Below are 24,574 nucleotides of genomic sequence, written 5' to 3'. Positions count from 1 at the left end.
ATGTTACCAGCTCGAGTTAAACGGTTAAATACTTAAACCCTATCTTCCTCCACACCTCTCTCTACCCATCGGCTAGAACTTTCTAGAAACTTCTAGTCGCCTCGCGCGCGCCACGCTGCTCCAGATGGCGCGCCTCCACCACTTTCTCTCCCGCGCGCTCACCTCCCACCACGGCCTCCCGCCGTCTCCGACCACCTCCACGCTCCGCCCCCATCCGCTCCGCACGTCCGCGCGGCCGCCTCTCCCTCCCCTTTCGCCGCCGCATTCTTCACCTCCCTATGGCCGTACCCTGCTCCCCTTCGTCCTCGCTGCCACCTCGCGGCACTACGCGTCGTCGACGCCCGGACGGCGAAGGCGCTCGTCGTCGCCGCCGATGCTGCTGAGGCGGAGGAGGGCGAGGAGGCCGACGCGGAAGGGCCCCGGCGAGCTCAGCGTGCAAATTGGAATCGAGGAGGCCCTGCCCGACGACCCAGAAATCCTGGTAATACCTTCGGCAACCTAGTTTCGAAGTTTGAACTGATAAAGCCCGTGTTTCTCTCAAAATTTCCCCTAATTGTGCATGCATTTGAAGCCACTTTGTGATATTCCCCTTTGCATTTGTATCAAATGTTAATTGGCAATATATATACATGTCTCTTATTGTGAATGGCTACGCAGAGCATTGCGGAGACGCTCCAAACTGATGTTGGGAAGGCAATGAAGGTGGCCTTCGATGGCCTTGAAGGCTCGGAATACAAGACCAGAGATCCTTGTATAAGCAATGTGAACAAGTACTACAGCATTGAAACCTCTCTGCTGCTTTGTGATGATAATTTCATCAAGAAACTGAACAAGGAATGGAGGGATGAGGATCGCGCTACTGATGTTCTGTCGATGTCACAGCATATCCCAGGGCTTGATATTCCCATTGTACAACCTCCTACTGAATCAGTCTATTTGTTTTTTATGCTTGTTATTTGACCTTTCTTACATGTTTTGTTTTGCTCCAACAGCTGCAGTTGGGTGATATAGTAATTTCTGTTGAAACAGCCCGGCGGCAAGCAGAAGAAAGAGGCCACCCACTTCTTGATGAGATAAGAATTCTCATGGTTGGTTTGTTTTTCTCATTGCTAGCATTTCAACGTTTTGGTATTGTGGTGCCCTGGTGCATATCCATGCCCTGGTGCATATCCATTTTATTTCCTAATGTCTAACTGCAACTTCACCAAGCACAATCAATGGATCAATAGCTGTGTAGTTCTTCTCTGATGTATCAATGTAGTGATGTCGAGCTCATAACTTACTTTTAACCTTCACAATAGGCAAATACAACATGAAGCACAATTGAGCCAATAATAATAACATGCCAGGTAGATAGCTAAATATGTGCTGATTTAAAAGTGCTTACCAGCTCATTTCTAGGTACCTCTAAGAGAATTGCATATGGCTGTCCAATGTTGGAACAGCTTGCCACTCCATTCTATGATAACCAACTTAAACTTCAACAGGTGCATGGATTATTGCACTTATTGGGATTTGATCATGAACTTAGCAAAGAGGCTGAAGAAGAAATGGAGAAGGAAGAAGAACGCATACTAAATACTCTTGAGTGGAAAGGAAAAGGATTGATTAAGAGTGCATATGATGTTGCCACCGATGTGGGACATTCAGAAATTTCTGTTGGTAGGTTAGTTTTGCACTTTATCCAAAGGACAATGAACGCCAGTCTATTTCTTCTCGCTGGAGTACCTATGGATTCACATGTTGTATACAGAGGCCAACAGCGATGTAGAGAAAATGACCCTACAAGAGGATCGTCAGCCAAAACTAAGCCATATCATATGTGACATAGATGGTGAGTTGATGAAGCATCTGTATTCTAGAAGTGTACAGTATTTGTTGAATCTTGTCAAGTTCTAACAATAACATTTTCCCAAAAAAATTGTTAAGGTACTCTTGTGGATGAAGGACACCTGCATGAAGAATCAATGGAATCTTTGAGAGAGGCAATTTCAAGGGGAGTAAACGTTATCATGGTTACTGGAAAGGTGAGTTTTATGATTATTTATTCATGGTATTTGTTCATGCAATGTTAATGGCACTGATCTGAAGTGGAGGCTGGTCTTAAACATTTTTTAATATTACCAATCCTATGGTAGCTTCCCAAACCAGAAAAGAGTATGTGGAAGACTCTAGAAAGTCCTCATGAAAGTTAATAGTTACACAAGGATAGTTAGTGCTTAAATGAATCTTATTATCTCAATTGCTTCCTAATTCTCTTTGATTGTTTACAGGCTAGTTACATGCGTTTTACTGATTGAACAAAACTATGAAACAGGTACTTTTAGAAACTTATTCATATTTAGGTAACTATGTAAGCATGGCAAAGGAAAATTTTACGGTACAATAACTACTTAAATCGTTCTACTGAAGTCAGTAAGAGGCAATATAACATCATGTGATGAATCAAAAGGTAAAGCATGCAAACAACCTCCAAAAGCTGACTGTATTTTTACTTGTCATTTCGTATTAATTTTTCTAGTGTGTTCTTGATATTTTGTCTTAAACTAGAGTCGGGCTTCGACCATTAGAACCCTCAAGCTTCTTGATTTCCGTGGAAAATGCGATTTTGTATCAGAGGCTTCACCTGGTGTATTTTTACAGGTACATTCTGTCCAATTACACTAAAATTCTAGAAATATGGAGATTTGCTGTCAAAGCTGTGTTACCTTGTTTTTTTCATGTGATGTAATTGTGAAGATGTTTGTAACATTAACCGCATTCTTTTGCCAAAGCATATTTTAGGATCAAAATTTTACTCCAACATCTCAGAGGTATAATATGTATGCGTGTGTGTGGTTCACTGGTTTAGCATAGCCAATTGCATTTCCTTAACACCTTTGACCACGCACTATTTACGTGACATGCAATTCTTCTCCTACAAGAGAAACGGCTTGTCAGAAAACTTGCAAATTTATATGGGATGCAATGAAATGTTACTTTTTTGTTGCACAAATAGGAGATGGCTTCATGTTTAGATTTTGAAATACTCAAGCCAATGTTAAACTTCTTTAACTGTTGCCAATCCATGTCAGTTGTTTCTGCATCTATGTAATATGTATTATATAGCTGCATACAAATGAAAATAGGTTAAACTATGATGTTTCCTCATGCCTATATATAAGGGTAATGTAGCAGGAAGTGGGTATCAACTGTTGAGCTCTCCCCACCATTATTCTTTTATTCTCTGAACAACTATTGATATCAGGGCATATTTGCTTGACTTTTAGCCCCCAAATTGTTATATTTCTGCTACATTTGGTTCAGGGCTCACTTGTCTATGGAAGGCATGGCCAGGAAATTTATAGAGCAAACTTGGATGTGGATATCTGCAAGGAGGTATTTACTTACAATCGTGTCAGCTAATTATTTCAGTAGCAGTTTTACATATTTGGGAATTTTATTCATATATTCTTTTGTTAGATATGCTTTTCTCTGTTGAAGTTTTAATTCTGCACCCACTATTTCTTTATTAGGGAGATCTACTGGCCGTTTTGTTGAGATTAATTGGAGCATTTTATGCTTATCTGCTATTTATTATTGGTTTTGGATGATAGGCATGAAATATGCTCCCCTTGAGCATGAGCTCTTTTTCGTACCAATGTTTTATTTTTGCTTTTATTAGTAATTTTGTATCTCCTTTAGGCATGGAAAAATCATCAGATATGTTATCTATAAGTTTCTATTGTTCAATTTGCAGGCAGTTTTGTACTCCTTGAAGCATAAAATTCCTCTTGTTGCATACTGTGGGGAACAATGTTTGACCTTGTTTGAACATCCTTTTGTTGACATGCTGCACACTGTGCATCATGAGACCAAGGTATGATCTTTAGATATTTGCTAGACGGACTTTTGTTCTAACTATGCCAGGCTTTAGGTAATTGACGCAATTGTGAATTTCATCACAGGTAAAAGTGATGCATTCAATTGAGGACCTTTTGGAATATTCATCTATTCAGGTTTGTATTATACTTTTACTGTAACGTTGGCAAGCACCTATTGATATATTGATAAGACTGGCAAGTTTTTTGTTTATCTTTCTAAGCAATGTTGTATATTAGTTGAAATTTATCAGGGTTTTACAAAACTAGGACAAGAAGGAAAAACAGTTTAAATAGTGAATCTACAGCACTTGATGAGATCATAAGCTCATAACATGCGCAGTCTTATGAAATAGTCCAAATTGTAGTTTAATTTTTTATATTTATTCTGATCATCCAAGGCACTATCAGGAGTGGGAAGATTGCCCTGCTTTATGTTATTTGAATTAACACAAATCGTGAAGCAGCACTATTAGCAGTTGAGTAGTGGGTGTGTTGTGGGTTGCCAATACCAGCTTGATCTTCTAGCGCCCCAGCACAACCGGCCAAGGAGACAGCGTCAGCAGCAGCTGATGCTTAGAGATTAGCCTCTCAACTTGTTCTTAGCTTGCAAGTTCGAATTAAGATCCTTAATATCGATTTGTTAGGATCCTTATAATCACTTTAGTTGGTAAGATAAGATTGTTAGGCCTTTCTATATAAACAGAGATGAAAGAAGAAATGAAGCGAGCAAGAATTTGTCTCCCTTCGTCTCTTTTATCCTCCATCTGCTTCTTGACCCAACCACACTGTGCAGCTTGCAACACGGCTCCCGACATTGACTTCCTCATCACCCTCGTCCCCCAACCAATTACCAGTAGAACAGCCGAAGACCCGTTCACATAGTGTGGTTGCAAATGTAACCCTCGGTCTGCTTTAACATTTGTGCCTACACTTTTGGGTAGAGTTATCTCAGTTAGCGGTCAGGAATGCAAACATTATCTCCCAGGCAGGGTTCTGCTAGCAATGCTAAATGCTATCCTTTGTGTAGTGAACTACAACATAGAAAAAATCCACTAACGTTGAGCTAACTCATAAACTGTCTTCGGCATATCTCTTTAAGATGGAATTGTTGGAATAACTGCAAAAACACTTCTGAACAGCACTCTGTAAATCTTCAACGAATCAGATAGATTTTAGATCAGTTTGACTTCAAGTGGAATTGCACTATTTACTTGTACTTGCAGAAGTTGCTTCTCTTCGACAGCGCTGAAGAGGATTCATCTGTCCTGAGGCAGGATTGTTCAGAACTAACAGAAGGGAAAGCACGTGTTATCAAAATGCAGCCAAATACAATTGATATCGTTCCCCTCAATGCGTCAAAGGGTGGTGGTATAAGAATTATACTTGATCACCTCGGGATAACAGGAGACGTGAGGGTCCATTCCCATCAAAGAACTGTATTTAGTGTTCATTTTTGTGCCTTATCTTTGTGTTGTGCTCTCGTAAAAGTACCAAGTGCTGACATTAGAGTTTTCTTACAAATATGTTTATTTTCCTCTGCAGTGTGATCTTGATGCTGTTGGAGACTATACCGGGTGGCTGAGCAATAAGCGATCCAACTGACATCATTACTGGATTATTCTTACTTAAAAGAATGATGGTAGAGAGCTTTAGATACTAGAAGAGACACGTGCATACGTCATAGAGAAAAAACGAGGATCTGTCCAATCTGCGCACGTGCATATATTTACATATAGTCGAGGTTATTCTGTACCTATGTGCAGTTGCTATTCACACTGTGTATATTTCTCAGTTATAATCCGAAATACTGTTAGTTATAATTTATTAGGTAGATTAGTTACAACTTCACGTCCAGAAATATATAATTGTAACACGAGAAGCTAACATTGTGAGTTACAACTTGTTATTCGTATTGCGCATATTCCTCTGTTACCACCTGAAACCCTATGAATTACCAATTGTTAGGTAGAACGGGTACAACTTCACGTCCAGAAATGTATAATTGCAACATGAGGAACTAACACTGTGAGTTATAACTTGTTATTCGCACTGTGCATATTTCTCAATTATAACTTAAAACACTGTGAGTTACAACTTGTTAGGTAGATTAGTTACAACTTCACGTTCATAAATGCATAGTTGTAACACGAGAAGCTAACACTGTGAGTTACAACTTGTTATTCGCACTGCGTATATCCTTCAGTTACATTTCGAAGCATTGAGTTACAACTCGAAATATTGTGAGTTACAACTTATAGGGTGTATGTAGACATGAACTACAGCGAGCATACCTGCAGAATATACATACAATATATATATACATAGATCAGGCAAGTCTATTATGCGCCTAGAAGAATAATAAACTTGTGTTATGCCAATACGCCTGATCGAGTCAGTTAAACCTTTCGTGAGTTAACAAATCAAGAGAGTCAATTTGAGATTTTTTTTTGTTGATTTGAACCGTTAAAAGGCAATATCTCTAAAACCATATATTCGATTTTCGATCTGTTTGAAGTATATTATTGGAAAAAATACGCTTAACAAAATAAGATCTATGAAGACTATATCTTAATGAAGTTTAGAATCGTTATATAGTTACAATATGGTACTATTTTTTAGTAACTGATATATTTTGTGGATTATAACTATATTATTTTTGGAGTCGTAATTATGTCAGTTATGATTTTAAAAGCAGTATATTTGCAATTCCAAAAATAGCATATTTACGATCATATATATTTATAGTAACTGATATATCTTGTGAATTGTAACTATACCGTTTTTATGTAACTGAGAGTGGACGTATAGGTGAACAAAATAACGATCACATGATAAAAATCACATAATTACGATTATATAAGGTACTAAGTTACAACTATATATATTTGTAGTAATTGGTCTATCGTGTGAATCGTAACTATACTGCTTTTGAGATCTTAACTGAAGGGTGACGCAACAGTGAACTACAGTGCGCTAGACACGTAATATATGTATATATACACACTGTATATCTATTATGTGTTTAGTGTACTGTATAGTTGCAATTAACAATATATGTTAGTTACAAATATATATGGTCGTAACTTGATACTTTTTTTTATTTGTAATTACGTACTTTTTGTTATGTGATCGTAATTTGTTCACCTCTGCACATATCTCTAGTTATGATCTCAAAAACAGTATAGTTGTGATCTACAAGATATACCAGTTACTGTAAATATATATATGATCGTAACTCGGTACTTTCTTCTATCATAATTATATACTTTTTATCATGTGATCCTAGCTTGTTCATCTCTGCGTACACACCTAGTTACAATCTAAAAAAAAGTATAGTTATGATTTATAAGATAAGTCAGTTACTACAAAAATAATATCATTATATAACGATCCTAAAACTTTATCAAAATATAGCCTTCATGTCTCTTTCGCTTTGGCTGTTGCAGACCGCAGGAGTGAAGCTTCCATGGTGGAGAAGGCTCGTCTGTGCAGCTGAGCCCTGTGGCCTCCTGCCTGGTCTGCTGCATCATCAAGCTAGGTGCTCTCTTGCGCCTGTCGCCATGCCATGTCTCCTTTTCCTTGCGTGTCTGTGTAGCCGTGTACGCCTCTCTGGTGTCGGTTGATTTGAGAAGCTATGGTGAGGTGGCGCAGGTGGAGCGGTGATCACGAACAAGGGCGAGCTGGAGAGCATCAATGTGGTCAGCATGCGTGCAGTTGCGGCAGGCTATGTCCGATGCTGATGGGGCCGGCCCGGAGAAAGTTCTGGGTATGGATTAGAGCAGGAGGCGCGGCAATCTGGCTCGGTCAGTCACAGTGGCGTAGCGCAAGTCTGTTATGCGTCTAAACGCAGAATAGAATCGTCATGTATAGAGAGGGTAATTTTTGTTTCCTGTGTGTTTGGGGGATTTTTTTAGGAGGGGAGGTGATATTATGAAGACAAACTCCAAGTGAAAGCACATTACTCGGCAGTACAAAACGTTTATATATAAGGGGCCAAGAAGAAACCCTTACTATACTGGCGCTGTTACGCGCAAACTTGCAACGGAGGAGCCGGACAGGAATGCATAACGCCAGTAGTAACAAAATTACTAACTGATTGACGGTCTCCCTTGACCGTCACAGGAAGAAAATCGAAGAAACGTGCTCAAAGAATTATATATCTAGGATGTTCCATCCTCTGATAAAAAAAACTATTGCAAAAATAGAACGATTACACTACAGTTATTTACTTAATCATTAAAATTTAATAATCATGGCCGCCCTACCCATGATTGATACATGCAACTAATTCACTGGCATGACAGAAAATACAGTTTTACACTGCATCGTGGGCCAAGATTTGTAATTCGCCCAAATGTGCTTCCATCATGTACAGACAATACCGCTCTTAGTTTCCAGACCATATTAGAACGAGTACATTCATCCAATCACAGGTGACACTACATGTATATCCAACTCTCGTATGTCCGGACTCACTTTTCCATGTCATTCCTCTTGATACCAATGTTTCCTGGATCAGTGACATCATTCCTTTTGCTTCCACTGTCTCCTGGATCAGTGCTGGTCCAGAAAATCTTCTGGAAAGAGGTATAGTGCAGCTCCTGTGAACTCTATCAATTTATATGCACTCTTATCAATTGTTACGGTGAATGCTACCGTAAATAAAATTACTTAATTGATGAAGCGTGAATAGAGTAATTTAGCTATGACTTGAGCACTAATGTATTACCTTGACCCTCTTCATTGTTCCTCTTATGGTACCCAGAGTTCATCTCATCCATGCCGCAACCCTCCCGGGAGAGGCGTGAAAGACCAATTTTCTTGGAGTAACTCTCTAGGCTGTTTGGAACATAAAGGCCCAGTAGAGGACATGGACTGATTTGGTCTGACAGCAGACTCTCCACTATCAGTACATACAGCGTACCCTCTCTTCATGCGCACCTCCCTCCATTTGTTATCTGATGAGACTGTTAACATGCCCAGTGTTGCTGGCTTCCGGCTATAACTCTAAAGGATTCATAGTTTGTTCAATCTCAGAATGAATATACACATCATGCAGCTTATAGTTTATGCCAACTCTTACAACAATAGGAAGATATTCAGGCCTATGCCAGATAACTAACGCTCTCACATAATCATGCCTGTCACTGGTAGGTTCACCACACTCTATCTTTTCTAACCCACAAAAACGCTGAAGAACAACCTTCACATCATCCAAAACCCAGCATTATCTGGATAATCCTCTAATAAGCCTTACCCAAAACCTTTGGACTGTTCCACTTGCTCCTATATTCTCCTCCCATTTCTTTAATACTAGTGCATTCTTCGAACCAAATAAGACTTTGTCAATTGCGGCCTTTCCTAAGATCCTTGTGGAGGGAAACTCGATGAGATAAGTTTTATTTCCTAATGGAACCGCTTTCCAAGGATAATCAGAATTGTAGACCTCCCGTAGTATACCTTCGGCGATCTCTGGAGAGGTTTCAGAAGGGCCCAAAGTTGATGCGATTGCACATCTTTTTAGTAGGTTTACCATGGCTTCACGATCTTTGTTGGGTGCTAGCCAAATGAACTAGGAACGATAAAAGGGGCACTGTTTACCTCCAGGTTGATTGTTTGCTGAAGGGTTTACCCATCTAGCGCCAGCAGGTTGTGCTTCTTAGCTTCCTTTCTTCCATCCTCCATCTTTGCAAATTTTTCTGGCTCTAGGATGGTCTCATCGTTAGTGCCTTATATACACGAAGAAGGATGGATCCTTTACATGGTCTGAACTACAGTATATGTCTCTTCTGGTTGTTGAAATTCCTTGCCCAAACTATTTTCTAATAGTTGTAAGGGCACTAGCCGAGGCAATAGCTGCCTTCCATCCAATCAACATGATCATAGTTATCATAAGTTACATCATTTCATGTCGTTCCTAATAATGAATATCAACTCACAAGGAGATTTGTTTCCTTCATCGTGTAGAAGGTTGGCTCCTTTACCTTCAAGTGTCTGGAACATTTACATGTTTAAATTTTAATCACTGGGCTTAGTGTATGGAACTTTGAGGCAAGCATCATCATGCATGTGAGCAATGGGTGCTTCATGAAGAATTGTCGCGGAACTAAAATACACACGGTACAACGTAATTGATGTTGATACAGATAAAGATTTAACCTCTGGAACATAGAAGGCTTTGACAGGAGTCCACATCGACACGGTATTAATTGGCTTCAATATTGCAGAATTCTAGGTAAGGCTTGTATTAATATCACAGAGAGAGAGATGTCCAATTGTAGTCATGTTTTTGCATACACCTATCTAGGCACATGCCCTTCGTCTTTTCCTGGACCAACAACATTTGTCATGCATGCTCTACATGCATGGATTAGCTGGCGTGCGCGCGCGCATACATACATACATACATACATACATACATACATACATACATACATACATACATACATACATACACACACATATACATATGTATACATATGTATATATGTATATATGTATATGTATATATATGTATATGTATATATATATACACACACATATACATATATATACATATATGTATATGTATATATATGTACATATATGGAGGAGACATCATATGAGATATGGAGGAGACATCATATGAGATATGGACCAGGAAGTGTCCCGTGTTATCTTTCCTTAAGATCTAGGGTTGTGAGGCCTATGTAAAACGTACGACGTCTAATAAGCTCAATCCAAAAATAGATAAATGCTTTTTCTGGGGTATCCTCGAGAAGAAGGCAAAGTGTTTGTCGTCCGAAATAGTGTTCTTCTAGAAAAGAGTTTATGTTGAAGAAATTCAGTGGGAGCACGATGTCACATCCCAAATTCTTAATCACGCAATTAAGCATAATCATGCTTTTTAAGAATTATGTTTAAATTTATGTAATTATAAGTCGGAATACTAATGCAATTCGTTTAAAATCATTTAGATGAGAGAAAGAAATTCGGGAGAGAAAATGATTGAATTCGCAGTGAAAATGGGCCCTTTTCACTTACCTGTGGGCCCCACATGTGGCCCCACCCTCCAACCACTAAGGGGCAGCCCACCTGCTCCTCTCACTCTCATGTGCTCGCTCTCCCCGTGCAGCAGCTGCAGCCCCTCCTCCCCACTCAAGCTCTCAAGCCCTCTCTCCATTTCTTCCAAAATCCGAGCTCAAGAGAAGGATTGGAGGTAAGCATGTGGTACTATTGCGATCACGAGCTCATAAGCTATCCATTCCTCCAATTCATTTTCATTTTCACGAATGATTCGAGCCAATTTTATTATCTTTTGGTGTTTTTTGTTGAAGCTCAAGGAACACCGGAGTTCTTCGATTTTCCACCGTTTTCTCCTTCTCCCGGCGGTCCCCAGCCTCGGCAAAGCAACTTGGGTAAGTCCTCTAGGCTTTCCATGGCTTCGATACGTATTTGGTTGGTCAAAATCCGAATTTGGAGATAGGTGGTGAAGTTTGGGTATTTTTGGATGTTTTAGACCTAATTTGAGGATTTGGATGAATTTGAGTTAGGAATTGAGTTTCTAGGTTGGGTAGTGAGTTCTAGGACCCTTGAATTAGCTCTAAGATATTTCTTTTTGGTACGGAGGAGTTCGTAAATTATTTTGACCAAAATTTCCCCTCTCAAACAGGCTGTTCTAGAGCCACCCGGAGAATCTGGACTAGTCCGGAGGGTCTGGGCGGCTCCTAGCCGAAAATAACAGAGAGCTCTATCCAGAGGATCATCCAGAGACTCCGGTACCCCAGAGTATCCGGGTTGACTGTTCATCAACATTTTTTCTTTTGTGTTGATAACTTGTAAAATTCATAATAAATTCTCTGTAACTCCAAAAATTATGAAACCAATTTTGTTGGTTTCATAATAAACTACTCTATCTATTAAAAATATCCCTAGTCATTAAATGTTGAATTAAATTTCTGAGATTAATTAATTAGGTTAAAGCTTCATTAATTCATCGATAATTCTTCACAAGTCCAAAGTGGGTGAATCCAATTTTGCTAGTTTTCTTGTGACTTGTTCTACCTAGGAAAAATATTTTAATACATTGTAAAGCATATTTTTATGGCATTTCATCTTGTGCATATTGTGGCATGCATTGTTGCACTTTATTCATACTCATGGCATTGCACGCGTTATTCTTTTTAGAGAACGTTGAGCCGGTGATCCAGGAGAGCGAGGGAAACTTTGGATAACCATCTGAACAGCAAGGCAAGCATCTATCATATTGAACCCTATCAGTTGAATTGAATGAAGTTTAAATATTGATAAATTGTGCTTATGTATAGGTTTGCATGTATAGGGAGTCAATGTCGGGAATAAATTGGTAGAACCTACATCAATTGCATTCTTCTACCTCGATGATTGTTCATCCACGTTCCTTGTAGCCTTGAGATGATGTTATGTCTAGGTACAAGATCGACTTATATGCTTAGCCATGCTTAAGTCTTTTGGTAGAAGTCGAACGACAGTATTTTCCGCTGTTCGTGAGCATAGGATTTACTTTTGTCGCACAAATGCATGATTGAGGTTGTTATGGTTGGTTGAGTGGTGAGTATGAGACGAGATGTGGGCGGTGTTAGGGGTGTCATCTGCCCTCAAGGAAAGTTCGGGGGTAGTTCGGGAAGAGAACCTGGACACCGTAGGCCACTTGCATTGTTTAAGGCCGATCGTCGGGGTAGTTGGCTTTAGCACTTACCTTACTCACCACATGCTGATCTAATGGTAAGACGAGCCAAATACTTTCGTAGATGTGGCTTTGTGGGGCCTGAACATCGACGATGTGAGCGGGCGGGCTTGTAAGTGATATTAGTTTGCTCCGGGAGTAGTTCTAGTACCACCGTGCCGAGCGATGCATGCCGCACACAGTTGGGGCTGGTTGGGAAAGGTTTACATGGGTACTCCTTGCGTGCACTTTAGCGGGTGGCACAAGCCGTATGGTCTCCGAGTCGTGTGTGTCCAGAAGTATCCCCTGCAGGGTGTAAAAATAGTTTAAACTGCCGCGCTCTCGGTCATGAGCATACTATTGTTTCATCTGCACCCGGTCGTAGAGTTCTCATGGTTAGTTCAGTTATGATGGTTCGGGTATGTGGTTTGTGGTTCAGATATGTGGGAGGTGGTCGATATGGCACTTGTTATACATTGATGCTATTGTGGTTACAGTTTCGTATGATCAGTTGATAGTTGCAGGGTAATTTCATATATGTTGGTTAAGTTAGTTGCTCACACATATGTCTAGGTTGCTTACCGTTTTAATTAACTTACCGCATGTTTATATTCTTACTAACAGCTCAATGCATAATCCTTGGAGTCGGGATATTATATACCCATATTGTGTAAGTCTTGCGAGTACTTTCGTACTCAGGGTGCTGCCCTTAAGTTGATGCAGGTACTCCGGTTGCTGAGGAGGCGGTGTTCAGCTACTTTGTGCCTACTGATCATGGTGGCAGGTAAGAGTAGTGCATCCTACTCCGAAGCTCGAGCTTTTGGAGTGGAGCCTAAGGGCATATGGCTCCACTCTCTTTTGTTGTCTAGTTTATTCTTTCCGCTGCGTAGATCTTTAGATAGTTAGGAGTTGAGGTATTTTTGTCTCCTCCTAACCCGCTTTTGTTATAAATTGTTGGAATATGTTGCATGCTTAATTTTTGTAATATAAATATTTATTACTTGCTCTTTATTAAGTTATGTTGTGATGTACTATGTTGGAGACACGTGTTCCGATCCTTGGGCACAAAACATGTGCCGAGACTACCGGAACAGGATTCTGGTTAATCGTCAAGGTTGGATTATGAATAATGATCCCCCTGATGATTAATTAGAATACTGTTTGGACGGTTCCTCACACACGATGCAACTCGAAGTAATTTGGGAAACTTCAGAAAGTGTTTCAGCTCCTATTAAACCTCAACGGGTTTTACAAGATGTTGTAAGGACCTGTTGTTGAGACACTAGCCTATGGTAGTCGTAAAGGGCATGTCACACACTTGAAAGGTTCATGTGCGCCATTGTTGACAATGATGAGCATAAGACTGATACGGAAGCGATAGTGGGACCAGACTCTGAGAGATGGCTTGAGATCCGGATTAGAATCCATGTGAGAAAACCAAGTTTGGAACTTGGTCGATCCACCCAATGGTGTAAAAACCTATTGTGCGTAAATGGGTTTGAAGAAAAAAAGATAGACATTAATGGAAATGTTCACATCTATAAGGCACGATTGGTGGCAAAAGGTTTCAGGCCGATTCAAGGTGTTGATTATGATGAACCATTTTCGCCCGTCGCTATGCCAAAGTCTATCAGGATCATTCTAGCAATTGCCACATATTATGACTATAAGATATGACAGATAGATGTCAAAATCTCTTTCCTTAATGGAAACCCAAGTGAGGATGTGTACTTGACACAACCTGAAGGTTTTGTCGATCCTAAAAAATGCTAGGAAGCTATGCAAGCTTCAATGGTCCATCTGTGGATTGAGGCAAGCATTCTATCAAGCGTGAGTAAGAACCTTGTGTTTACAATAAGACTAGTGGGAGCACATTTTTCTGATATCATAAATATGTATGACATATTATTGATCTGGAATAGCAATCCTATGTATTAAGTTTCTCAAATCTTCATTAAGAAATTGTTTCAAGATGAAATTATGGGAATAGAGCGTAAAGATCTATATTGATAGATCAAAAGAGGCCTAAGTACATATATTGACAAGGTATCGAAAATTTTCAATATGCATGATTCTAAGAATGGTTTCGTGCCAATGTCATATTGTGTTAGCTCTTGTCATACTCAGTGTGTTGTGACACCTGATGAGCATGATGTCCTAAATATGATGTCTGGGGAAAGGCTAATAAGATTAAGCCGAAGAACACACGTTGAAAAGATATTAAAAAGGTTCAATATGCAGGATTCCAAGAAAGGTTTCTTACCAATGCCATGTTGTGTTTTTACGAGACTCAGTGTGTTGTGAAACCTGATGAGCAGGGAAATTTAGATATCAATCACAAGTCCTATTGATGGTCATCAGGAAAAATCATCCTCTAGTACTAGAGAAGAACGAGGATGCAACCATGGTTTTTGAAGAAAAGGAAAAATGGTCATTGTAAATGGTTACATCGATGCTAGATTCTAACAAAGGAACCATGGTGTGAAATCTGGTTATATGTAAATAATGGAACGGTGAGCTAGAAATGTCCTATGCAAGAACCGTTGCCTACTCTACAACAATTGCTAAGTACATCACAACTTTTGAGGTCGTATTTGAAATTGCTTGGATCAGAAAATTGGTTTCTGAGTTATGTGTGGTTTGCAATGTGTTCAGTCCAATGGATCTCTATTGTCAATAGTAGATGTATTGCTCGGGAATTGGGAGCATTAGTACCACTATAATTTCGAGCATGTACTTTGGCATGCATACATCATTTTGAATTGAATAAAGAAGTGATATAAACATATGCAATGGGTATTGGATACCTATCGAACTGGATCCGTTAGCTTGTCTTATCTTACAGCCTAAAAGAAGGTGCACTATCGAGCAATAGGTATTGAATACCTATGTGACTGGCTTTAGTGCAAGAAGAAAAATTTTGGTGATATGCCGAAAAGGCGATCATGGAGATGATTATATCACTTCTATGTTTGTGTTGTCTTGAGTAATTTGTTACTCTGTTCCTTGAATGGCCATTATAGACATTTATTAGCAAGTGTGTGACTTGCTCATGATACTCATTGTTTGATGTCATTCTAAATGGTCCCTGGTTTCCTATCATCACGAGGAATAATGATGATTCACAAACCAACACGTGTATTGATTGATGATCATGTTATAGATCATATATATGGAAATATCAAATCAATAATATGAACACATGTTAGCGAACATGGTGTTGGACAGACCCACCTTGAGACACTGCTGGGATAGTTAAGTGAAATGCTATCAGTTGTAGTCTCGAATGGTGTACCTGCAGAATCCTTAAACCTGAGATCGTCATTGATTCCCAGAATGTATAGTAACACACTTAGGGGCTTCCAAACGCTGCTCCATAACTGGGTAGTTATAAATGTTACTTTCGGGTATGTTATAAAGCATGTCATGGGGTGTGAGCGGTTAAGATGGAATTTGCCCCTCCTACTTAATGTGAGAGATATCTCTGGGCCCCTTGAGGTAGTTAGATTGTGAAAGTGCATGGCCATACCAATATGATTAAAGAGTTAATCAGGATGAATCCACTACTTGATCGAGTGAATGGTCGAGCTGTCACAAGGGTGGCACTAATCTCACCTTGAGCTTGACTGGTATCGTGTGGCAAAGGAATTGGTGCATGATGATATCAAGTTTCAGCCGATATGATCTTTATACGTGCTCGGGAGTCAATATGTGCTGCTAGGTACCGCTATTGACTTGCAATTCGGAAAGAGCTTCCGGGTAGTTACCGTTTACACATGAACCTAACGGGTCACACACTTAAGGGGATGGAATTAAAAATTTGCATGAATCAACTCTAGTGCAAGTGGGAGATTGTAGGTGATATGCCCTAGAGGCGATCACATGTGCGGATTGGATGTACGAGTGGGATTTAATATGGTTAAAGGTCCATTAGGGTTTAGAGTCATAATGGGCTTTAATATGATTAAAGGTTTATTAGTGTACTGTACTCTATATAAGAGGAGGAGGGGTCTTGGACGCATGAGTTGATCCCGCCACAAAACCCTGGCCTCCACCTCTTGCCGAACTCCCTCCGAATCCCTAGCCGGGTGTGCGGTGTTAGCATATCGGCGTACGGTGTTCCATCCCTGTACGTGTGGACACAATAGAGACACTGCTGCTATTGCGACGTTAATCTTTTCAACGTGAAGATCGCAGCATTGTACATGCTCTGTGGTCGATAAGGTGATCGACTACTTCCTCTTCGTGATCGGGGACACGATCAAGGCCTCCCCGTCGTGGTCGCTCCTTCCTCTACGTGGTCGAGGATCACACAGCGACCACTTGGAGCTGGTCGCAGGCTGCTCGGAGTTGGTCGAGAAGCACGATCACCTGCTCGGAGTTGGTCGAGGAGCACGACCACCTGCTCGGAGTTGGTCGAGGAGTGTAACCACCTGCGCGGAGCAGGTCGTGGATCTGATCGAGAAGCTGCTCGAGGAGTTTGACACGCACGATATTGAATCGATCTAATCCAACTCTTCTTCCGCTGCACTGCGCGTCGAGCAGTAAAAATCTATAATCTCCTACTAGCATGACTTTTTGGATGAATATGATAAAAAAAATTTGTTTAGGCTAGCGTACCCTGTCTGTTCATGTACAAATATAACATATTGCATAAGCACAATCCAATGCTTTCTTCCACGGGTGACTATTTTTGCCTCGCTAATTCATGCAACACTAGCATTTTCATCGAACAGAACACATATCAGTTGGTCGTTTTGGTGCCAAGCTGTTGATCACTTAAACAACCATCTTCCACCGTATCTCTCCAAATGAACCCAGCATTATACACAGGCACGTATTCGTCCAACTTTTGAATCAATTCTTCTGCTGTTGGTGATGAAATTATAAGGTTCCTAGCCTCTATGGAAATGAATCCTTCCGTGATAGCAAGATTGATAAAAAGTAGAAGTGGATCATAAAACCCATCAACGTTCAAGAGGCCAATCGGTTTCTTGTGAATGCCTAGCTGAGCGGCTGAGCCCAGGTGATAACTTCAAAAAAATCCTCTAGTGTTCCAAAACCCCCTGTAAAGTGACGAAGGCGTCACTCAAACGAAACATTTCCGCTTTCCTTTCATTTATGCCATTTACCACTCTAACTTCTCCAAAAGCCTAATCAGTTATGTCTTTCCTCGACAAGGATTTCGGGATGACTCCTATAACATGGCCTTCTCAGTGTTGGTATTGGCTACCTCCGCTTTGTTTGCCTCCACTTTTTGCGCTGGCCTTCTTCCTGTATGTGTGAGTATGCGAGTGGTTGCACTAAAAATGTTTGTCCTATGCTTCCATGTTCATGGAGATGGGTTGGGGATGTGCGGGGAGCGGAGGAGTCTTATTTAAGACTCTTGCCCATGCTATTGCGTTATGCTTTGAATCAGTACACCCTGATTTCACGTTCTTTCTTTGTCACATCTGTAAGCTTGGATGAGGTGCCTAGCTAGACAGGGATGTTTCTTTGTTGGGAAGGGCATGATCAGGAATGGTTTTTTTACAAAAAGAGAGCGTAGTAAACAAATAGTAAGAAAATTATGTGTACACATCTGTATAAGGGAAAAGTGGACTTTGAAAAGCTGAACACCAGTGGCCAATTATGTTTCGCAAGCCAATGTAGGCTACCATTTCCTGTGTAGCTAGGTTAGCAGAATTTGATTGCCAACAATAGCATCCAAGTTCTGTAAAATATAGCTACCGACAACAGTCTTGCTAGGGACCCAAAAGCCAAAATTGTTGCTCGCCTAGGAGCCCTCTCCTCGAATTTAAACATATCCTTAATGTTCATGTTTCCTTGTTCTACTTGTACGCCAACTGTTCAACAACAATGACATGCCAATGACATGGATGTTGGCCTGCATCGTAACTATCACCTCCAAATCTTTAAAGAATTGACAGATGCATGGCTTTGTCCTTGGACATAAAATTGTGTCGGAAAGTAAAGCCAGGTATGCAGTGGATGATAGTACAACAAGATTGGACATGCCATGCACACCGTCGTACATAATATTTCAGTCCACCTTCTGTGTCGGGTGCAGATGGTTTTGCAGTGGAGTGCCACTCCATTCCACATCCATTTATTAATAGTACCAGTGCCTTGATACATACCAATCTACATCATGGTAGTTACTACCATGAAATTTTCATTTAAAAACTCGATAAATTACAGAGAATGGAAATTGCTTATATAGCTCCATTCGTAGCTTCTGATACCTGCCTCTTCAGTATGCTAATTATTTCATTGTTCTCAACGATGAGATTACCATTTTATCCTTTTTTGGCCTTCATAAAGGATATTTTGTTCCGCAACCTTGTAATTTTTGCTTCCATTTCATCATTTTCTGCAAGCAACTTAGTGCGGCTATTTTGCAGAAATGTGAGATTCCTCTCAAGTTTATCCCTTTCTTCAGCAACTTCCTTCATATTTTAGAAATCTCCATGACTTTTTTTTCCACAATTTTAAATCTTGTCCTCTGAAGTCATTCATTGATATCAACAAGGCCAGATTTCTCTAAACGTTGCACAACGTAACGAGCAGCTTTTCTAATAGCTCTTCTTGCAGAGATTGATGATGTCTCTTTAAATTCTCGTGGGCCATTGAATCCTCTAGACACCCACCTAACAAGGTACACTTCTATAACAGCATGAAATGTCTGGTTAGCTCTTTTCTCATTTGTTATTTTTGGTGCTTTTAGCCCAAGTTCATCCATAATTTTTGCCAGGATCTTCATGTAACTCAAGGTTATTTTAGCCATAGTAAATTGTACACTGGAATAAAAAATGTGAAAGTTATAGTTTATGCATTACAATCAAACAATGATAGGTATATGATGACAGGATAGTTTGATAAAATACTTGTGCTAGATAAACGATGATGCCTATTTTTCCAACTGGGTCTTAGCAACTACTCCCTCCGATTGCAAATGTAAGTCGTTTTAGACTCATGCACAAGGATTAAGAAAGTAGATCAAATGACCTTGTTACCCTTTATTTATTCTGCATTGGAAAAAATAACTCATTCATTTGTGAGAGTGATAGCATTTATTAAACAAGGGCAAGAAGGGAACAAAAGAGAAAAAAGTGCATAGAAATTTGAGAACGACTTATATTTAGAGAATAGTTGAGGAGACTAAAACGACCTACATTTACAATTAGATGGAGTATTAAGTATAAATAAATCATCAAGCCTAATGACTACTAAGCGTAAGTACTATAAAAATATTGACATGCACTAGTTGTTGTCAAGCATAGCGTGTCCTCTGCTGGTCCTTGATTGCATGAGGGCATGTGTTGAGCCTCTCTTGCTTACTCCCACATCAAACTGTCCCCTTCTTATAGGTTCATTCTTACAGAGATGTAGCGAAAAGATGGGCAGTGTGTGGTCAGTTTGCCAACACTATTTGCTTTAGTAAATTATATGCACATCAATAGTCCAATTGTCCTATGGTTCGAAGTGTTGTATCACATCACACTGGACACATCTGTACTGTTGCCGTTGTTGAGCATGGACATTTTGATTCTTGTCTGCTAGCTAGCTCATGTCTCAATCAATCTGCGCACAAGTCTTCTCTCTTATCCATAGACATTTGCATGATATATGTATGCAGTATTTATTATCTATTTATATAAAATTTACTTTATGTTTGTTTGAATTAGAGATGATAAAAAATAGTTTATAGATTATGGATAGTAAGAAGTTGAATTATAAAATTTAGATTGTAAAAGCTGAATTGTGGATTATTATAATCTGATGGAAGACGGATTGTTGGATTATTACCATCTGGATGTTGGATTGTAACAATTCAGTTTTTTTAATCAGCTGTTTGTTTCAACTTTTGTATTATGATTACAATCTAAATATTTATTTTAACTTTTAAATTTTGATCATAATCCAATTTTTACCATATAAAACAAACAGGACCTTACCCACCACACTTCTCGCCTATTTGTTGCTCGCTGTCTGGCACACAAGCACTAGGTAATTCAGACTTTCAAAAGTCTAGCTGTCTCTTTTTTTACCAAAGAAAACAAAAGAACAGTGTCTACTCCAGATGCTCAAATCCGTGGCATCAGGGTGCAAGGAAATCCCACACGATAATTATCTGTCACTTTAATTATCTGTCACTTTACTCTCTTGTTTGCTTTTGTATTCACCTTATTATTAAAACTTCTCATGTAGACATTGGGGATATAAATTTAAACATAATATATGTAGTCAATATCTTAAGTTTTTTTGCCTTTGTTTGGTAACTAACTAATTATATGAAAATAATCATATGGTTGCTTACACGTCTCATATGTGTAGGATAAAATTGGTGCAGCTCAATTAAGGATACAAAATGGACAAGGGAAAAAGTGTGGTCGCAGAATCATCCTCGCAAGCATAAGAGAATGCCCAGGCCCATGCCTCTCAACCCAATGTATTTATTTACTTTCACTAATATTCATATCCTGTTTCGAGTCGTCATTATTCCTTAATAATTAGTTCCTCGGATTAGCATATGCATGCAGCTTCCAACTGGACTCACTTATTCTTCCGTAGGACCCTAGAGTTATTTACATCTCACGCAAAAACATTCAGAGGCAAATGACTAGCAAGTTAGGCCCAACTATCCGCACAGAAGGGATGGTAAAAGCTAGATCAAATTCACAGGATAGCATGGCTCACAAATGAAATCACCCTCCGAACAAAACTGAAGTTGTGATAGTTGAGAGTTTCCATGGCAGCCCTTGCAGGAGCAATTATGATGCAGAGGAAAATGTGTCAGAAATAGCAACTATTTATTTTCATATCACAGATAAATATTCCTGTTAATGATGTGAACTAGCACCCCTATGTAAGTTGGTCCCAGCTTCTGTCCAACAGATACCAACTACTACGTATTGAAAAGAATGGGTTATTCAACGCCCACATAAATCTTCTGAAGCGATTGAGCCTCATATGCGCCAAGCTTTGATGATATTCTTCCACTTGCATCATGTGCTTCAACAACATATTCCCCAGCCACATATGTCGAGCAACTCATGTATAGTGGAGCAACCCACCAGAGACTCGACATGAAGAGTTTGCACGAGAATTATTCAATGTTATGTAGGAGTACACCCTAATTGGCAACCCAATAATAAATATCTCATAATAAATTGAGGTATGCATTGACTCTACATTTTGAAGAATTCATTTTATTAATGCTTGCCTTTTGTCACAATGATATAACTACATACTTTCTCTTCCCAGGAATGCCTGTGTAGAAACAAATGGCAGAGGCGCTATTTGGGCATCACTATTATTATAGCTTCTTCGTGTTGTAAGCTAGAACATGTCATATATCCTCCAGAAGCTACCAACCGCCATTGCAACCTAGTACTTGTTAATTTCCCTATAAGGGAAATTTTGTATGTTACGAGCAGGTATTAGGAGGTGGCCATATCATGTAGTATCTTGAGTAATATTATATTTTGCTAGTGTGTCATGTAAAATATGTATGTTTGTTCTATCAAGAACTTTGTACCAGCACCTCTGCATGTAATCGTTTGTGTGTAAGCTCTCGTATTGCACTATTTATTCAAAAGTGGGTAGTTCTCAAACCTCTATGTATGGCATCTTGTATTAACTATTTGTGTAGTGCATGAACATTAGTATAGTTTATGCACCCTAACGATCTGTCTGTGGGCTCCTATAGTGCACTATAACTGGTCTAAGAAAAGCACACATAACTTCTATCACTTTCAAGCTATGGAGTGAGTGCCCTACTTTTTGCGTGATGCATGCTGCCAGCCAATGCCCTCTTTTCTGCATGCATGCTGCCAGCCAATGCCCTCTTTTCTGCATGCATGCTACAGCTAGCTTCCAAAACATACAGGATAAAGAGAGATGGAGAGAGTATATAGGGCTATGTACGACCTATTCAGATGTGTGAACAAAATGTTTCGGTCAGCTAGCTTGGCAAAACAACAATTTTTTGGTGTGTAAAAACAATGCAATAATAGAAGTATATAGGTAAAGTATTAAGCAGGAAATTTTTTGTCAAGGCAAGCTATAGTACTTAATTGGGAGTATCTACAAGGGATAAAGGAAGAGAGATAGAAAGGGCGCCCAGTTTGGCATTTAGAAGAATATGACTTATACAATGTCATGGGTACTTAAAGCTGAGCCAGCACATGCATTTAGAAGAATAGGACTGCTGTCCTGTTTTCACGCGGAGTGTTCAAAAGCACGTGGATTTAGGTCCTGTTTGTTTTTTCTTCTGATTTTGTTTTTACTGGTATCAGAAAACAGAAGCTAGAAGGTAGAATAAATGGGATTCTGGAGAATTGATTTTTGGAGGAAAATAAACTAAAGCTGAGAAGCTCGCTGAGAGACGTTTTTATGAGAAGCTATGTGCTGAGAAGCTAAAAATTTATTGTATAAGCTAACAGTCTATTTCCAAAAATAACTTTTCAGACAAACCAAAAACACAACTTTTTAGAAAAACTCAAAAGCAGAAGCTCAAACAAACAAGCCCTTAGTCAATGTGCACTACCTACATGCTACTTATTACAATTTTTGACTAACAATGGTGATGAGACAACACCCTAGGTTAATAAGATATATCATGTCCTTCTTCGAAATATTTATATATGTACCTTTTAACACCGAAGGATTCAAAGGCTATCGGAGCCTCAACCGCCTCCCAGCTATGCGTGTCCCCCTCCCCCCCCCCCCCCCCCGCGCTGATCGGATGGACGTCGCTGGTGGAATCGAACCTCACTGCTCCCCCTATGCGTCCGATGCTCCGGCTCGTGTACATCGACTCCTCGTGCCTCGCCACGCGCATTAACGTGCCGCGCTGCAACGCCGTGCTCGAACGGACATCGCTAAAAGACCCGAGCCCCGTATCTCCCTCCACGTGTTCGGCGCTCCCGCTCGTGTATGTCGGCTACTCGTGCCTTGCCGCGCGACAACACCGTGATCGAACGAACGTCGCTGAAGGACCCGATGCCCGTACCTCCCTCCACGTGTTCGGTGCTCCGAGAAACGTCTGCCTCATGCCTCGTCAGTGCTCCAAGAAACGTCTACCCCGTCCCTCCCTCCACATGTCCGATGCTCCAGGAAACGTCCGCCGGTGAAGGCTTTAGCTTGCGCGTCACGCGAGACGGCGGCTAGTCGCATCAAGCGCAACGGACATCCTCGCCTGTGTCATCTTCTTTCCTCAGCTGCATCGTAAGTTTTTCTCCTTCCTTTCCCTTCTCCCTTGCCTCCTCACTTCACTCAGTTCTTTCCCTTTCTTCCTTGATAACCTCTGTGTTTACCTTTGATTCTCTGCTTTTATGCGTTCTTTCCCATTCATTTGCTTCCGTTCCTGATGCTGCATTATTTGTTCCTCTGTGCAAGGTTCCAAGCCTCACCTCCTGTGACTGCGTTGTCCGTCGAAGGGCCTCTGGCCGTGTCTTCGCTGCCTGGCTGCGTGCTCCCTCTAGGGAACAGGTGCTTATATGTGTTACCAATCCTTCGTTGGTTCTTATATGTGCTATCAATCCTTCATGTTCTAGAATCGAACTTTTCTGTTTCCAATTAGCTATTGAGCTGCTCATATTATATTGCCTTCCTGTACCTTTAGTTCATCATTGGGTTACCGATTTTATTATGTGTTCCTTTAGCTGTTGTGCCTTTATTCACGCGTTGGATTGTATATATTTTATTAGTCCATGTATCATTATATATTAGTGCATCTACTGTGCCTTTGCTTAATCATGGGATTAACGATCCTATTGGGATTAATGTGGTTCCTCTGCGTTTGGTTAATCTTTGGGTTACCTATCTTGATATGTATTATTTTGTCTCCAGCACCTTCTATTATGTATTGCTTTGTCTCCTGCATCTTTGTTTTATTTGTCCTTTATAATGTTCTGCTTCGCCCACTGTCGATTTCCTTAGCCACTAAATTTGGTCTTCCACTTGTAGAATAGCCAATTTTTTCCATCCATCGCTTATTGTGCGCTAATATGTTACCTGTGCA

General features: G+C 40.1%; 1 protein-coding gene across 2 annotated transcripts; it reads left to right on the top strand.

Moving 5' to 3' along the window:
- The first annotated feature begins 12 nt into the window (after positions 1-12).
- LOC133922381 (endoribonuclease YBEY, chloroplastic-like) lies at positions 13-5,782 on the top strand. 2 transcript variants are annotated; one of them, XM_062367697.1, is made up of 12 exons: positions 15-481; positions 658-909; positions 993-1,088; positions 1,488-1,662; positions 1,754-1,834; positions 1,930-2,027; positions 2,551-2,643; positions 3,307-3,378; positions 3,740-3,859; positions 3,948-3,998; positions 5,087-5,272; positions 5,406-5,782. In XM_062367697.1, the coding sequence occupies exons 1-12, from the start codon at positions 125-127 to the stop codon at positions 5,463-5,465; spliced, it is 1,641 nt and encodes a 546-aa protein (XP_062223681.1). In that variant the 5' UTR covers positions 15-124; the 3' UTR covers positions 5,466-5,782. The 2 variants fall into 2 exon arrangements, with proteins under 2 accessions (XP_062223682.1, XP_062223681.1); XM_062367698.1 differs by lacking the exon at positions 5,087-5,272 and having other exon boundaries at positions 13-481.
- The last annotated feature ends 18,792 nt before the right edge of the window (positions 5,783-24,574 follow it).

The sequence above is a fragment of the Phragmites australis genome, chromosome 6 (assembly GCF_958298935.1).
Source record: "Phragmites australis chromosome 6, lpPhrAust1.1, whole genome shotgun sequence".
NCBI classification, from domain to species: domain Eukaryota; kingdom Viridiplantae; phylum Streptophyta; class Magnoliopsida; order Poales; family Poaceae; genus Phragmites; species Phragmites australis.
The sequence above is the reverse complement of the archived record's forward strand: the minus strand, read 5'-3'. Positions and strand labels throughout refer to the sequence as shown.